The following is an 18263-nucleotide window of genomic DNA, read 5'->3' as shown; positions in this document are numbered from 1 at the left end:
CAACTGGGCCAATTTGGTTGCTTAGGAGACCTGGCTGGAGTCACTCAGCACACCCTGGGATTCAAACTAGCAAGCTAGCGAACTCCAGGGGTGGTAGCCAGCGTCTTTTACCACTGAGTTACCCAGACCCCCCTAATTTTGCAGTCTTGATCATACTCAAACCTGGTACCACATGACCCTCAGACTCACCAGAGCACCCTGTTTGACACAGTATCCTGCTTTTATCACAGTCTGATCTTGTGCTGCTCTGGTGTGTATATAGGGTGGATGGGTATGAGTCTTCTTGAAGTTCACCTTCTCTGCTCCAACACTGTGACACCCCTCCCCATCCTGCTGAAAAAGAATAAGAGAAATCATATATACACACTGAGCTAAATTTGCATATATTGACACATTTTAGGACCATTAAGACATTTTCACAACAAGAACTTTTCCCCACCAAAACTGTTACTACTATAATCCAGACGTTTTTTTACATATTACAGTAAAAATGCACTGTAATATAATTTTTTATATTTAAAATCATCATAAAGACAATAAAACAAACATGACCATTATTTTTTAACACTTTACAATTTCAGTAATATTTCATCATTTTTACATTACAGTTGAAAATGAGATAATAATAATAATGGTAATAAGAATTTGGGTGGGCTGAAAATGTGCTTAATTGTCACAATTGAATGTGAAATGAAATAACGTCACAATGTGAAAATAATCTTAAAAAGGTACTCTAACTGGCTCATTACCTTACAAATATAATTTCTTAATTTTTTTTCCTTTAGTTTTTCAGACGGAATGTGTCTGTGCATTCTATAAATGGGTGTGTATTTTTCCTGTTTGTGTGTCAATATCATCAACCTGAGTGAATGAAAGTACCTGTGTCTGTGTGACGACAGCCACTCCTCCAATAATCTCAGTCCTGTATGGGCCCTTTTTCTTGTTGCCATTAGCAGCCAACCTCTGACCCTCAGAGTGGACACCATCAGAGGACTTAGGAACCTGAGAGAGAGAGAAAGGGATGTAAAGAAAAAAGCAAAGAGCAAGAGAGACAGTGAGGAAGCGTATAAGAGATTAGTTTATAGTTTATAGTTTATAGCTAAACGCTGGGATCTGGGTTCTGTTCGGTTTAGATTAATTATCATTTGTCTGTAAATGTGATACCCCTTCTACATGTAAATTAGATTTCACAAAGATCAAGTTTGCAACAGTCTTCATTATCTCACTATTTTATAATTATCTCAATGTAGTAACTAACTAGAGGTGGGGGATAGAAGTAATTTTGTATAAAATTTTGTATTCAATAATGATGCTGTATATATCATGCTACACATATTTTTATGAAGAAGAAGAAAAATCTATATATAAATTTTTTTTTGTAAAACACATTTTCAAAGTAATGGCCTTTCAAATTAGAACATGCATTCCGTACCATGCGGCTTTTGCATAACCACGATATAGACTTTTACCTTACTGGTAGAAATATGAACTGGTTTATCGCTAACCCCTAGTACAGCCCTCTACATTGCGAATAAATCACTTGCACATGTGACTATATTTCGCTCCATGTGACTAAAACAACCACTGGCTAGCCACTGGCTGGTAAATATTCAGATTTTACTCCTAAGAGATTGAATAAAGCATTGGTGAAGAAGAATTAAGCACCACAATCCTTTTACTGAATAAGAAGCTGATGATTAGCTAAAGACCAGTGTAATGCACTTGTTGGTCATCTGTTACAAGGTAAAATTGTTGCAAAACTTGAGTACTTGTGGCTGACAGAAGTGGAACCCGACGTGGTCTTTTGCTGTTGTAACCCATCCGCCTCAAGTTTCGACATGTTGTGCATTCTGCAATGCTATTCTGCTCACTACAATTGTAGAGATGTGTTATCTGAGTTACCGTAGCCTTTCTGTCAGCTCGAACCAGTCAGGCCATTCTCCATTGACCTCTCTCATCAACAAGATGTTTCCTTACACAGAACTGCTGCTCACTGGATATTTTTTGTTTTTGACACCATTCTAAGTAAACACTAGAGACTATTGTGCGTGAAAATCCCAAGAGATCAGCAGTTAGATATACTCAAACCAGCCCGTATGGCACCAAAAATTTTAATCATGCCACGGTCGAAATCAATGAGATACATTTTTTTCCCCACTCTGATGGATGAAGTGGATATTAACTAAAGCTCCTGACATGTTTCTGCGTGATTTTATGCATTGCACTGCTGCCACACAATTGGCTGATTAAATAAATCACACGCATAAGTAGGTGTACAGGTGTACTTAATAAAGTGGTCGATGAGTGTATATGAATACTTTATATTTATATGTAAAGATGTCCCCTTCTCGATTTGCTTAATATCTTTTTTAGTTCTCAGTTGCATTACGCATACATGTCGTCAAAAGTCTGGCGAGTAAAACGAAAAATGTACTGGCCAATGGCAATTCTTTCTCCAACGTGTCCATAGATGGTTGTAGCAGTAACCCAGAAATCACTTTATTTTGTGTATAGAGTCACAGCTGTTATGCAGCAGAAATGCTGTCGGTGTAAAAGCACAACACAAGCATGCTGTTGCCCCTTATGTCTGTGGTGTGAAACAGGCCTTACTCAAAAACATCTTATTGTGTAGCCTTCAATCCATAAGCCCACACTCCAAGTCTCTCAGGCATACAGTGAGAGAGTTCCTACCATTGCTTGTGGAAGTGTGGCATGTGAATATTAGTGATGCATAGAGTTAGAGAAAGAATAGAGGAGAAACAGAGCCACTTGCAGAGTACACGTGTGGGTGGACATTCTGAAGTGGCGATGACCCAGAGGTGAGGATCGTTCAAACAATACAACTTCCCATCAGTCTGCCAAGTAACTCGCACACGATAAAAATCAATCAGGATGAGAAATGCATGGCTTAAAAAAACAAAAAAACAGGACAGGACAGGACAGGTTTTCTGAGAAACTTTTAACTTCTTGTATGTGTGACTCGACATGTAATCACAGAGGGGAAAAAGATATCACTCTAATACGGAAACTGCCATAATGAGTGCAGGAATGTTTTCTGACTGTTATTAAGCCAAGTACTTTGTTGTTTGGCATACTTCAACATGCATTACTTGCATGATAGAGAACATAAACCATAATTTACTCATCAATAAACATGTATGCAGCGTAACTCAAATTCACTGAATGGAATAAGCTTGTTAATAGCTAGACAACTAATTCAAACCACCCAGGATTATAAGAACAAAAGCTTGAAAGAGAACTGAAATAGTATTTATTTGCATGCAATGAAAAGAATATACAGATGTTTTTGTTAACAGTTAACAGTTATTTCATATCTTGTCTTCATATATCTAGTTTTTTTATGCCACCTGCACTTTGAAGTTAAACTACTATGCTATAATTTTTCAGCAAGTGCCTAAAACTTTTGCACAGTACTGTAGGTGTTTGTATACATTTACGCCTGTGTGTTTGTGTGTGTGCACTCACTGTGATTTTGGTTGCATTATTGAGCGCACTGACCCATTCCACTAGATCCTGCTGATCATTAGCCTGCAGAAAGTACTTCCTCATTCCTGCATTGATGACTGCAGAGATAGAAAAAGACATAGCTTAATCCCACTTTCCATCATGCAAATGTCCACAAGCCCTATCTATAGAAGAATCACATCTGTAATATTTGCTCACAGAGTATCTCTGTGAAATCTCAGTGTATTAAAACGAAAGTTTTAGTGTTTTTAAAAAGAACCATAAAGCACCAAGACACAGACATCTTGTATTAGAGAAGACTTTACGGATTACCATAGTGTCAGCCCATCAAGTCAATCAGAATATGCTAATCAATTTCAGGGTGAAAAGGTACTGGAAAATGGAGCTGGACACTGTTAATTCAGTGGCCGTTTGCTGGGATGAAGAGGTGGAATTCACTCGCCACTGATGTTCCCTTATGTGCTAAACGTTTTGCCATGTACCAAGAGTCACACTCTTGCCTAGTTATCTTATTGTGTGTCCTTGTGTGGTTACAACTTTGCAGAATCCTTCTCTACCAGCCTCCACCATTTGACATTGAAGTGTTTTCTTCACTGGTTCACTGTAAACCACATTTTATGTGAGTTCTACACAAGGTTGACATTGCATTTACATTTCTATCAGACACTTTCAAAGTCACTTTTCAAACTTACACTTATTAAACTTACTTTCAAACACCTTTAAAACTTACATTACAATTTAAGCTCCCTGCACAAAGTTATGGAAGTACAGTGTATCCAAAAGAGCAGAGGAAAACTAGCAAAATGACTAAACTAATGAAAATAACTGCAAAATGAACTTCCCCACACGATAGATCCCCATTTAATTGTAAACTCTTAATGCTTTTTGGGTGTGAACAGGGTTGCTGCAGAGTTTTTAAAATCAAATGTAAGACATTTTAAGACCTTTTTCAAGACCTGAACAAATAAAATTAATACCGTGTCCCCATACCAAAACAAACCAACACAATCTCAAAATAAATTATGTATCACAGACTCTTACTTAAACAGGCAGAGGCACACATTCAACATGGCCTTAACATTGCTTATCAGTGAAACAGCGTAGGCTATATGCAAGTTCAAAATACTCAAGACATGTTTTCCACATAAATATCACACTAAAATTGGATTATGTACCATTATATAAATAGATACAAATTAGAGGTCGACCGATATTGGATTGTGCCGATTCGATAATGTGTTGAAATTATAAATCTGCCAATAGATTTTTTTAAATTGGTAGCCTACATTAAATGTTCTTAGTCTTTTCTTCCTGTGATGGGGAGGGCCAGACAGAGGCTACAAGAGTCCAAATGTAATTAAATTCCAGATGCACTTTATGGTTGGGGGGGTTTGATTCATAGTGTGGAACTTTTAACTTTAAAGGCACTTTAATTTACACCAGGGACTCTTATTTTGAAAAGCTTGCGCTTCACTGCTTTCAGCTGCTTATTCAAACAAATAAGGGATATAAAATGTGCACTCCTACAATAATCTACATTTTACAATATCAGGGCTCCAGACTAAAAAATTACTTAATAGCCATTGGCTCCAAAACTGAAACATTAAGGAGCCAAATGGCTGTTTTTACTAGCCAAATCACATATTTTCTCGATTTAGATTGCTGTTCTGAAACAAGATAGAAAGCCAAAGAAAAGGAAGTCAGCTGATAATCCATTCATCGAAGGTTTAATGAACAGTATATACAGTTGAAAAGATAAGTTTGCATTCCCTTTTGTCTCAAATGTTCACACCTCTTTCATAATTTATACAAATATAAGAGACAAAATATATTTTTTTTATTTAGTACTGCTCTTCAGAATGTACATTACAGATATTTACATATAGTATGCATATAGTTGTGTTGTCTTCATGAGCATCAATGAAAGTTTGCACCTTGTGTAATAGTTATGTACAAGTCCCTCAACTGTCCTAAGTGTCAAAGGCTTGATTTTATATATATATATATATATAAAATTTTAATTGTTTTAAAATATTGCCTTTTTGTCTTTCTTTACTGTTACCGGATGGCCCGGACACAGAGAATACAAGAGTGCAAATTGAATGAAATCCCAGATGCAGTTTATTGTGCTACTCCAATCCCAATCAATAATTACCAGAAGAAGAAAAAAAAAAAAAGTGGTACACAATACGGGACTTTTAATTATAAAGAAGCCCGAAATACGCATGGGACTCTTATTCTGAAATGTCTGCACTCCCAGTTGTGAGCTCACTGATGGCTGATTTGCTGAGAAAGTGAATCTGATTCAAACGAACCTGAGCTCCTGGGTTCAAACACAGTTATTTTCAGGTGATTCATGAAAAAGATCTGGTTCAAAAGAGTAATTTGTTCACAACTCTCTCACGCTGGGTTTGTTGTAGCATGTGGTGCAGCGAGCTCGTCAGAAACAGAACGGTGTAAAGCGGCTCGAGACACACTGGTGGTGCGTGCTCAGACACACAGAGCATGTGTGATGATCATGATGCAGTACTTGTGCATGAGAAACCAGCTTAACACATTCATTTTCAAGCACGCAGCATCTGCATATTATTTATTTATTTATTTATTTATTTCATTAAATTGCAGCATTTTGCGGTTTAATAATCACACTAGGACATAATGTGATTTTTATTTAAATAACTGCATTCCAAAAAAATATTTTCGTCCCAAATGTGTCATGTTCCATGACACTCTGCGTTTTATAGCCAATTCCATTTTTATTGAGGCTGGGTATTGATACGGATTTCCCGATTCAATTCGATTCCGATTCACAAGCTCTCGATTCGATTGGATTCCGATTTCGATTAAATATCGATTCATATGGGTTTATTTCAGTTATAATGTCCCTTTTGCTTACATGTAAAAGCAATTCTCTCCCTAATGCTGTTAATTATACAGGGGACCTTTTAACTAGGTATGTTAGGAAAATATTAAATTTTACTTATTATATTTTATTACTTTTTCATAATTTTGGTCACATTTTGGCTTTTTAAAAATGAACAAATAAATGTATTCGATCAATAAATAAGATATTATATTTCATATATTATTTTTGTTACATATTCTATTGTTAAATTGCATAATTTGTACTATTTACAAGTATTTACATTGATTTGTTGAACACGTGCTAAAACCGGTACTGTCTTTTTAATAAAAAGCGGCATTTCTCTAAACCGCCCCTTTAAATGAGCGCATGTTAACTAGAGAGTACTCGAATAGCTTAACCTCATCTGTGCGATGCAAGTTTAGATTTAAATGTTTTTTTGTAGTTGTTTTTGATCAACAACTGACTAAAGAACAGAAAGGGTATTAAAAGAGACAGTATTCAAAGACAAATGGGTTGCGTGGATCTCGTCTTTGAACAACTTTTACTCTCAACACGCTGTGAAAGGATCTCGCTGCTGAACACTTCATGACTAAACTACACAATTACTGGTGAGTGAAATGTAAACATTTACCAGCCAATTGCCAAATATATTCACTTTAGTTGTATAGTGCAAAATTTGGTTGCAAATGAGAGTGATTTCCTCTCATTGTAGTAGAGGGTTGCGCATTGAGTGAAAGATTGATCTTGGGATTTAAGAATCGATATAGGAGATCATTCAAATGAAGACTGCGATTAATCGGAAAAACAATATTTTTACCCACCCCTAAATTTTATGACTGGATTTCATGATCCCGTGCATTATTTCTGCATACATGTGGTAACTGTGGTATCTCTGATAATTGAATTAATACAAATTAATTTGCATCCCGAGATGTAAAGGCCATGCCATGTTGTTTCACAATGCGCAGCCGGCGGATATGACAAAACGTTACAGATATTTTGTATTTGACACTTTTCATGAGTCCTGATTGTTACCATGTTTTTGTTCATGTAAAAAAAAACCTTGTCAGCGACATAGTCACTACAGTTTTATTATACTAAATATTTTCCAGGACAAATAATTATTTTTTATCATTTTCCATGACTATTCCATGACTGGAAAATTACATTGCAAAATTACAGGTTTTCCAGGATGCGTGGGAACCCTGATACAATACTGTGAAAAAAGTGTTGCAACATATTATTATTTGACAGCATCAACACAGCCCTATGTGAAATAAAAATGCAACAAGAGTTGACAAAGACAGTCTGGTCAGCAAACTAACCTCTAATCAATCTTTTTTGACAGGGGTGGTCCCCAAATTTCAGACCCCAAAAGATGAAGAGATTAAAACCAACCACAGCAAAGCCACTGTAGGTTGTCATTTGTTTGATGTTATATTCGAAACAATTTACAGTAAACTTCTTGCAGGTACAATATCCCAAGAGAAAAATGGGGTTAATAGCCTTGCTCTAAAGACACAATGGTGACAGCTCATGGATCAACACATATGACATTCAAAAGTTCAACTTTATTATTACCAGCCCAGATCTGGAAGGGCCACTTGTATCAGGATCATTATGAGCAAAACACATGAGCAAAAATCAAAGCCATGGAACTGCCATGTCTGGTCTGGATTAAAGCATCTGCTATGGTAAATTAACAAAATCAAAGATGAAGAGAACTGGTGCCTATTTTAGAGGAACTAAACTTATACACATGATTTCAGGAGTACTTCAGAATTGACAGAAGCATCCTGCAAAGAGCAAGATTTTAGAAGCACACATGCACACAACTAGAACACAAATCTACCAAGTGACCAGACCACCATTTCCTGTTTCCATTTATGCTCTGCAGACAGCTACCATGTGCAGTGCAGTGACTGCACATGCAAAGCAACACAGAAGTGTGTACCTGTGAGAATGAGTATGCACTCAAATTATCCAAGTGAGAACAGAACTGTAAAAGGCCTTCTTTTTGATAGAGCACCACTTAAACAACAGAGTATTACAAGCCCTTCGCAGAAGCAATGTTTAGAGTAAAAACAAGTTTTAAACCAAAGTTCTATACATTTTATTCAGTGCTTAGTCAGGATTCAAACCACATACACTTAAGGCACTAATCAACAACTGAGGCTTGAGGTCTGTTCACACCAAGTAAGAAGCAACAAAAAAAATTTTCACAGCAAAATTATTCAGCGTCAGATGCCAATTGTTATTTGTATTTTTTTAAATCGTCAGGTATTTTTTTCCAGCAGTCAAACAAGTTAAGAAAATGTCGACCCAGCCTCTAAACTAAAATATTTTGGACTTACTGTCAAGGAGTTCATAGAAATGCATAATTTAGTTTTAATATATTGTTTTGCATGCTATTTGTGCCAAACATTTTGCTTCTATGCAAGATTCAAAACTAACTGAATCTAAAGCATTATCAGACACTAATGGTGTCAATTACACCAAAAGTATGAATTTGATAACAACTTTGTACCAGATTGAGTGAGAAGTGAAAATTCACTCAGTGTTTTGCACGTGAGAAAATCTTACCGAAGCAGTATTCAGCCTTTGGCCTCTGTTTGGTGGCATCACTAACCTATGAAAGGAGAGGGAAAAGAGTGCAGTGTCTGCTGTAGCATGGATAACTGTGCCACATCTGATAGAAATACAAATATTAAAAACTACTGTGGTGATCCCATAACAGAATATTTGTATCAGATAATTATAACATGATACTGAATGGTACCTTATTCCTTTAACATCTTATTTACATGGTGCTCCATGACCCCTTTTATACCTGGTATTTAGGGATGCACTGATATGGAATTTCTGCCCGATACGATAACCGATAATTCAGTGTATTTGGAGGTCTATAACCGATATATTTCACGATAAATCTATATCTGGATATAAATCTACATTTTGTGTGTCTGGTTACAAAAACAAAAGGTTCATCTTATAAAGCCACCTCCGGAGCACTTCTAATGAAATACTTCAATTGCAGAAAACAAGGAACCTTCAAGAAACCTCTAAAACTTTAAAATCATTTACCTAATGAAGCCTACTTTGAACCAGTTACATAAAGAAATGTTACATTCCTATGGCCAACTTCTTTTTATTTAAAAAAAAGAATAATGACTCTGCAATTTAAAATTAATTTGATGAGTTAGCTACTCTTATAAATACAGTGCACTGCACTTGATTCAAACCTGTGAAAATACAAAACTAAGGAATGCAAACAAGTCTCAAACTCACTGTAAACACAACAATATGCTTTAACATACAAATAGAAAAAAGAAACAAAATGCATGTGACATTACTAAATACTGTATAATGGAGTGTTTACTCAGATCCAGTATGATCCTCTAAAGCAAATCCAGAAGGCACCAATCAAAACCCACATGGTGAATAGCATGTGCCTGAAAAAGCCATAATTTATTGGCTTTAATATATCGGCCAAATTTTCTTATCGGACCGATAACTTTAAAATTCACATTTATCGGCCGATACCGATATGGCCGCCAATATAGTGTGCATCCCTACTGGTATTAAGATGTGTTTCAGCTGATTCGTTCACAAGTCGTTAATGCTAAATACAGGTGTAAACTGGGTCTAAAACGTTTGTGATTGGATCACAAAAACCACAAATGGGCTTTTCACACTTGAAATCATTAATCCCAGGTTATTCTAAACCGCAGGAAAAAAGAATCCTGGGCTATCCTGTTTCATGTTTCACTTTACCCTGGATTAATAATTAATCCTGGGTATTCATGTTCCAATGTTTCACACTGTACATTCCTAAACCCAGAGTCAACATTCTTATTTGCATATTTGCAGTGTCGTTAATAATGACTGGATGAATACAGCTCGTCACGCAACCTGTCAATGGAGCTGCTCTGCTCTTCTGTGGAAATGTTGGCAAGCAATTCAGCTGTTTTTCGTTCATGTTCTGAAATATGCCACAAAAAAACCCAGAAAACTGTCTCTTCATCACGGCAGTTATCGTGTTTGCCACCACTGTTCGACACTTTACCGGTTTCCCTCAGACGGAGAACGTAAAGGCACGTGAGAGTTTCAGTGACGGTACAAAACACATGAATATTTAATGAGGTAAGTACTGAGGCTTTATATGTTTGGTTGTATGTTGCTAAACAACTTCCTGAAACATTCTAGCACCGCATCGTTTCAAACTGTATACCTTTGACATGCAACACACGGTTAACCCCGCAAATGAGCAGGGTTTTAAAACCCCGGGTAAAAAGCGGTGATAACCCCCTTTCAAAATTACAAGTGTGAAACGTTGCTTTACCCGGATTAAAAGCGGGGTTTAGAATAAAGATATCCCGGGGTTAAGCGCAGTGTGAAAAGCCCTATAAGGAGGTAGTCAAAAACGCATGTGACCACGTAATATTTGAAGCGTAAATGCTAATGCCGGACAGCAGCGAAGCACCACCCCTCACCTGTCAATCAACCACTGCCCTAAAACAAGAGTTAAAACTATGCAGGTTATGTGAGGCTTTAAAAGGAAATAACCATCCAACCAAATTCAATAATTTGAAAAAGTGATTACAGAAACAATCACAAGAACATCACAGAACTTCTTCAGTGTGTCTGATGACAACATGTAGATAAAACAGCTTGAAATGTCCCACATGAGCTTAGATTAATTTCAAGTGTATCTGAGAGAAACAATGCGGCAGTTTTCTTGTGCTTTCTTGGTCTTTTTTGACAGTTTTTGCGCTTCTACACACTAACGTGATGATTGCTGTATGTCATCATGAAATCAGACACCCCCAAAATCTGACTACAGGTGGTTACAGGAGATGCATTTGAGTGACCAGGTGTAAACGGCAATGTGTCACTGCAATTTAACAGCCTATTCATTTCTCAACAAGTGATGATGCAGAAATGGCAGAATGCGTGAAAAACTGTTTTGTGCAGCTTACCTTGGATATATAGGTGAGACTGAGGGAACTCACGTGTTTGGCACCTGCAGGCAGGTTCTAGAAGTCCAACAACAAATATTACTCCCTCAAACAGCAACCCAAAACACTGCACTTCATTACCAAGATCTGCTTTCAAACTTCAAGCTGAGCAATTTATGTAAGAGCACTTTTAACAACATAATATCCCATTAACCTGCGGGTTGTCCATGTACCAGACCAGACTTCCCTTCTGAGTGTCCAGGATAAAATAGCGCCGTAGGAACTTGCCGCTGTTCTCCACATCCTCAATGTCCAGGAAACCGCAGATGCGGTTCTGCCGGTCCACGTAAGGCATGTCCCCCTCTCTTCACACTACTCATTCCTCCTGTCTCTCATTCCAGAAACTGCTGTAGAGACAGGAGGAGCATGGGTTGGGATAGGGTAGAGATCAGGAGAGAAAGATAATCAGAGACAGAGAGAGAGAGAGAGAGAGAGAGAGAGAGAGAGAGAGAGAGAGAGAGAGAGAGAGAGAGAGAGAGAGAGAGAGTGCTGAAGCACTTGAGATGCAGTTAGTTAAAAACCTCCCCCTCTTTCCTTGATGACCCCTCTCCCTTCTTTCACTCTCGTGCTCTCTCAACTGAAAAATATTTTCTTTCTCTGGTGTCTGTCAAAACCATTTCCAGCTATCTACACAGGATTTAAATAACAGCATTGCTCTGCATAAGTAACTGCCAGGATCTTATTTCAAATTAAGTGGAAAGAAAAAACAAGAAATTTGCTTTTTAAAACTGATGGCAATGTTAACAAATAGCTGGAGATCTAGGCTTCATTCATCCATGTTTACATGCACAATCCACCTGTATTATGTTCAATGTCAATTTCATAATTGGAGATTTGCATTTTATACAGAACAACAATGCATTCCTCATGATAAACAGCAGCCTGTTCTCTCCTATAAGAGAAAAATGTCTAGGTATTAAGGTTGATTTGGTGTAGACAGTGGCAAACCCGAGATTTCAAAAGTTTAAATAAATACTATAGGAATGCAAAATATATCAGAGACTATATCCGTATCGGCCAATATTAGCTTTTATGGTTATTGTATTATAATTATATGATATTTTTTTCCTATTGAAACAATATTAGGGATAGGAATTGTAAGGATATATGGTCCTACTGTAACAAAAAATTCAAAGATTCAAAAAACCGGCTAAAAAAAAGTCAATAATTCAGGAAACAGACTGCACTGATCACCCTGTCTGTTCCACGCTACAGATTCAAAAGAACTGGCTCAGGCATAGTTTGGGAACCACACTACACTGATCACGCTTTGTGTTTCAACCTGTAGATTCAAAAGAACCAGCTCATAAGAGTCATCCGTTCAAGAATTGGACTACAATATAGAGGTCTCCACGGGTCCACCCTAACCCAAGGACCCGAGACCCGACCCAGGACCGTATGGGTTCGGATCCACGTTTTATATGGTCAGCCGGGTCCGGTTCGGGTCCCATTCTATTGCTGCGGGTCCCGGGTCTGTTTAACATTATGTGTAATAACAGAGTCAATCCGAGAAGGCCCGGCCATGATCAGACAGCGCTGATGATGATGGTGCTGTGTGTGTGTGTTTGTAACTTGCAACATTGTAAAATTAGGATGAGAAAGTGCGGGCCGGGAAATAAGGTGAAAAACGGAGCAGAGCCACAACGAGCTGAGTGACATCAGAGGCAGAGCGGAGTTAAGGCACACGATAGCAAATTAGCAATGTTAACGTTAGCAGCAAATGGCAGCGAACAAGCAATCGTTATTATAGTTCAAAAGGGCAAACAGTCGAAGTTATCTTATGCGAGATACAAAAAAAACTGCAAAGCTGATTCTAAACAAGTCGCGTTTGTCATCCATCACCGTGACAGCAAGTGGACTTTTGAAGCTGAAATAATGAGTGGATTAGCTATGCTGTTTCAATCAGCAAGAGAGGAATCAATAAAAACCTGGATTTATTTTACCAACTTTCTTGGCAAGGAGGATGGATTATATGCATCACGGCCAGGCAGAGAGGAGAAGGCTACTAACGTTACATTAGGTAAGACACAAAGTTTTGTTTTCAGAACTAAATTAACTTGTTAATAGCAATCAGCCATGAAATTGGTGTCAATCGGGTCTGTGTCTCCCTGCCGGGTCCGGGTCCCAGATTTCAAATAATAGACGGGTCTGGTTCGGGACCGGGTAGTACATTTCCAGGTCTCTTCGAGTTCAGGCACAAATATTTGGACCCGTGAAGACCTCTACAACACTAGTCCCGCTGTGTGTTTCATGCTATTGGCTCATTAGAGAGGCAGGAAACAGAGTCAGAATATTTTACGATGTACAAAACTGCACATCCAAAAACCACTAATGGAACCGAATGTCATGAATATCATATGGTTCCGGTATTAAACAAACAAAAAATAAAAATGGAACCAGTACTGAATAAGAACTTTTTTCAATGCCAGGGAAGTAGCATCTACCCCAAAATCTTTTAAAAATGTTTTTATTTATTTGATTTCTTTTATAAACCTACAAAATAATTTAGATGTAATAATGGCAATAGTATATTATCAGCCACAAATACCTATATCACTGCATCCTTAAAGGAATAGTTCACCCAAAAATGAAAATTTCATTTACTCACCCTCATGCCATCCCAGATGTGTATGACTTTCATCTTCTGAACTCAAATGAAGATTTGTAGAAGAATTTCTCAGCTCTTTTGGCCCATACAATTCAAGTGAATGGGTGCCAAAATTTTGAAGCTCAAAAATTCACATAAATCAACATAAAAATAATCCATAAGACTCCAGTGGTTAAATCAATGTCTTCTGGAGTGATATGATAGGTGTGGGTGAAAAACAGATAACTTTCACATTCTTCTTCTTGTGTTTTTGGTGATTCACATTTTTCATGCATACCACCCCCTACTGGGCAAGCAGAAGAATTTATAGCAAAAAATGACTTCAATATTGATCTGTTTTTCACCTACACATAACACTTCTGAAGATATGGATTAAAACACTGGAGTTGTATGGATTACTTTTATGATGCCTTTATGTGCTTTTTGGAGCACCAAAATTTTGGCATCCATTCACTTGGATCCATTGCATTGTATGGACATACACAGAGCTGAAATATTCTTCTTAATATCATAATTTGTGCTCTGCAGAAGAAAGTTTTTTCTTTAAGTCTTTACTTTAAATCTGGGATGGCATGAGGGTGAGTAAATGATGAGAGAATTTTCATTTTTGGATGAACTATCCCTTTAATGAATACTTGTATGAAAACTAAGCAATAATGCTGCATTTAGCTATGAGCCAAACAAACAAAACCATATAGCTTTGTCCTCAATTGACTATTCAGTTTCACTATACATAAACCGATTAAACGTATTTATTTTTGCAGTTTTCAACCTGTTGTAGCCTATGACTGTTCAAAATCTTCTTATAACGTGCATATACACATCCGAATAGCCCGGAGTGACAAAATCGAGAGTAAAGAGAATAAAGCCACTATTCTCCGACTCTATTCTGAGGGCAGGGGCATTAATGGCACAACTCATAAACAGACAAAGGCTGTGAACGAAGACAAGGCCTGCTGTGTCATTGCCCTGCTGAAGCAACAATGACCATGAGTCACTTGACCAATTAGCATAGAGCGCTGTTTGGCCCCGCCCTGGGTTCCAGAGCACAGAATCAGCCTTGTGTTCAGGAATGTTCATAGGTTCTAGAACAGCCCTGTTCTTCCAGGTCTGAGAAGTGTATGCATACTTCTAACGTCATATGCAAAACATGACATATGCAGCCTACATGCTTGAACAAAAGCACACAGACAATCTGAGCTGTTATCAGCCGATATGCTGCTTATCACTACCAGTAGAATTAGTGCAACAGCCAGGAGTGCTCTGATTCCTCATTCTATATTGGGCAGATAGAGTCTAGATGACAGGTCTGGTCACGTTCCAGACAGGATTTTTGTGTGTGCATACACTCCTCATGTACTAGACTAGACCAACCACATTAGTACATAACGTAGATACAGTATTACTATAATTAACAAAAACTAAATGAAAACATTTTTGTGAACAAAGAAAAACAAAACTAACATTAATTGAAAATCATTCAAACGTCATTAAAACTAGTGAATTAAAATGAAAATAAAATATTTTTTTTTAGCTTTTGATAAATAGTAGGTATAACAAATATTGAAACCTTTACAACTTGCCTTCATTAAACATGAAAGTGCAATTAGATAGCAATAACACAAGACAGCCCTGATATATTTAATGCTGTTCATCATATTTAAATGAATTTGGCAATACCAATATCAAAACTAAAATGAAAACAAAGTATCCTTAAAATACTAAAAGGTATCAGTCATAGAGTGATAACTAACTAAAAAAAAAAAAAAATGAAAATAAGATAGAAATAATTAAAAAAAATAACTACAAACTATAATAACCCTGTCTAGTTAGAGGCCTAACTCTTGATTCCTAGGTCTAAAAGGGATATTTCACCCAAAAATGAAAATTCTCTCGTATTATTTACTCACCCTCATGATATCCCAGGTGTGTATGACTTTCTTCACCAGAATACATTTGAAAAATTAAAAAATAAAAATTTGTATATATATATATATATATATATATATATATTATATCTCTTAGCTCAGTAGGTCCTTAAAGTGAATGGAGATTTCTCTTTTGAAGCTCCAAAAATCACTCTCGTGTGACGTACTCGCATTGCCATGATATCAATGTGATCTCATGTTTTCCACTCGGTTGAGATATCCAAGATAAGCACACAAATGCACGATTGTGAGTAAAGAAAGAGATAAATACAGATCTAAACCAAAACCAACCAAGCTACTTAACATCATTCCTCCTCCTCACTTGTAAACAGTGCTGCTCTTCCGGCTGTGACTCATGTGCCTCGGTTCTCGCATGTTTCAAATGCCAATGCAATTACATCACACACGCATACTGCTCCAGACCGGAAGCATGATTTAGAGTTAAAAAAAAGTCCTTAAATATTGATCTTTTTCACACCAAAAGCGATCGTGTTGCTTTAGAAGACATTAATTTAACAGCTGGTGTCGTATGGATGACATTTATGCTGACTGTCAGTGGTTTTTGGAGCTTCAAAGAGAAATCTCAGTTCACTTGCATTTTAAGAACCTACTGAGCTAAGATATTTTTCTATTTTTCTTCAAATGTGTTCTGGTGAAGAAAGAAAGTCATACACACCTAGGATATCATGAGGGTGAGTAAATATTGAGAGAACTTTCATTTTTGGGTGAACTATCCCTTTAAATGGGTTTGTATGCACATATCCTTGTTTGAATCCCAGATTAGAAAACAAATCTGCCGTTTCACTACGACCACTGTCCTAGATATGGCAGATAAAACACCACTTTATCTGCACTGTGTATTATTGTGTGCATGAGCATGTGTGTTTAAGAGTGAGTGAGCGAGACAGAGAGAGAGAAGGCATCCTCTCTGTGACCTAATTCACTCCTATTACTATAAATCATAAGCTAGCATGTGTCCTGTGTGGTTTGTGCAGAGATTCAGGTAAAACAGACAAGCACATGCACCTCACACATTCGTCTTAAAGCAGGTAAAGTTGTCAGAGAGGTTGTACCCAGCTCATGCCCTAGAGCTAATTTCCGCAATTGCAAATACGTACATACACACACGTACGCACTCAAAAACATCACCCCTGTGTGTGTACAATGTGCATATCGCATTTGTACAGAAAACATACTTCAAAGACATGCACAACAGATATAATGGTCTGAATATCGGCTAAATAATATTGGATTATGTACATATAGGTCAGGTTCCTCAAGTCTTTTTTTTTCACCACTAAATAACATTGAAAGGAGTTTTTTCCTTGCTACAGTCACTTCAGCTTGCTCACAGGGGGCTTTCAGACAACAAGGCGTGATTTTCAATAAAGCTGCTTTGAAACTATGTGTAATGTGAAAAATGCTATACAAATATAAATGACCAGTGTAGACAAAATTATTTTCTCAAGAAAAACATGAAAATTGTGAGTTCATACGAGTTAAGTTACTTTATTACTGTATAGAGCTCTGCTTTTTGCTGCCAATGTCAGAGACTGTTGTGCATTTATGATTTAAAAGACATTTATGTTGAATCCTTGAATAAATTTGAGCGAAACATTTGTGGGTGCTTGTATCGTATCGTCTGCCTGTAATAAGGGCAAGTCAAAAGCAGAATGCTGATGACAACACAATTCAAAACCAAAACCCTAAGTCAGAGCAACATCAGGGATCAGTTACCACAGTGGCCGTTTTACTTTTATGGTTGACTCCACTTCATTGAAGTCCTAAGAGATGGCCAACATATACTGATATATCAGTATACTTTGCATTGTGTGCAATCTGTCTAATGTACTTGATGTTATAACAGATGCTTCAGTGTAATGTTACTGTCTGTACACTTTTTACAGCAGTAGTCCCCAATGGTGGTAGTTTATATACCTCCCTTAAAGGTGCACTCAGCAAGTTTTTGTTCATGTCATCTTGGACTTACACTGACACCTAGGGGCATGAATGCAGCATCATTCCATATGCACTGATTTTCAGTTCAGATGCCACTGTATAAATTCACTATGCAAAGTCAGCCATGATTAAATTTAGTTCACAAGTGAAAGTGTCCAATAACAGTATGCTTACTGAGATTAAGCCAGTAGTATTTGGTTGGTCATGTGATCCTAACATGGCAGCCCCCATGAGTAGACCCTCTCCATGTAGAATAAAACAGCTTTTATAAGGTTACTAATATGACTGGACTCTTCGTCGGAGTCATGAGGTTTCAAACCTGCAATTAATTTCTTTAGGAATGAAACTATTTGAATGAGGTAAATATTACTGAGTGCACCTTTAAGAGGACTTAACTG

The 18263-nt window shown here is 37.2% G+C and overlaps 1 protein-coding gene across 6 annotated transcripts in view; it reads right to left on the bottom strand.

Moving 5' to 3' along the window:
- The window catches only part of LOC127411438 (pleckstrin homology domain-containing family A member 1-like), a 33123-nt gene that overhangs the window by 14123 nt on the left and 737 nt on the right, over positions 1-18263 (bottom strand). For 4 of the 6 annotated variants that reach the window (XM_051646999.1, XM_051647003.1, XM_051647004.1 and 1 more), the window contains exons 2-7: positions 11525-11717; positions 11332-11388; positions 8936-8981; positions 3487-3584; positions 880-1002; positions 190-333 (exon numbers count right to left, since the gene is read on the bottom strand). In XM_051646999.1, coding sequence (XP_051502959.1) covers positions 190-333; positions 880-1002; positions 3487-3584; positions 8936-8981; positions 11332-11388; positions 11525-11665 — 609 coding nt within the window. In that variant the 5' untranslated portion in view covers positions 11666-11717. The remainder of the gene's footprint in view (positions 1-189; positions 334-879; positions 1003-3486; positions 3585-8935; positions 8982-11331; positions 11389-11524; positions 11718-18263) is intronic. The other 2 variants (XM_051647001.1, XM_051647000.1) reach the window with 2 other exon arrangements.

Source organism: Myxocyprinus asiaticus, chromosome 20 (genome assembly GCF_019703515.2).
Source record: "Myxocyprinus asiaticus isolate MX2 ecotype Aquarium Trade chromosome 20, UBuf_Myxa_2, whole genome shotgun sequence".
Lineage (NCBI taxonomy): Eukaryota > Metazoa > Chordata > Actinopteri > Cypriniformes > Catostomidae > Myxocyprinus > Myxocyprinus asiaticus.
This window is presented reverse-complemented; position numbering and strand designations above follow the sequence as displayed.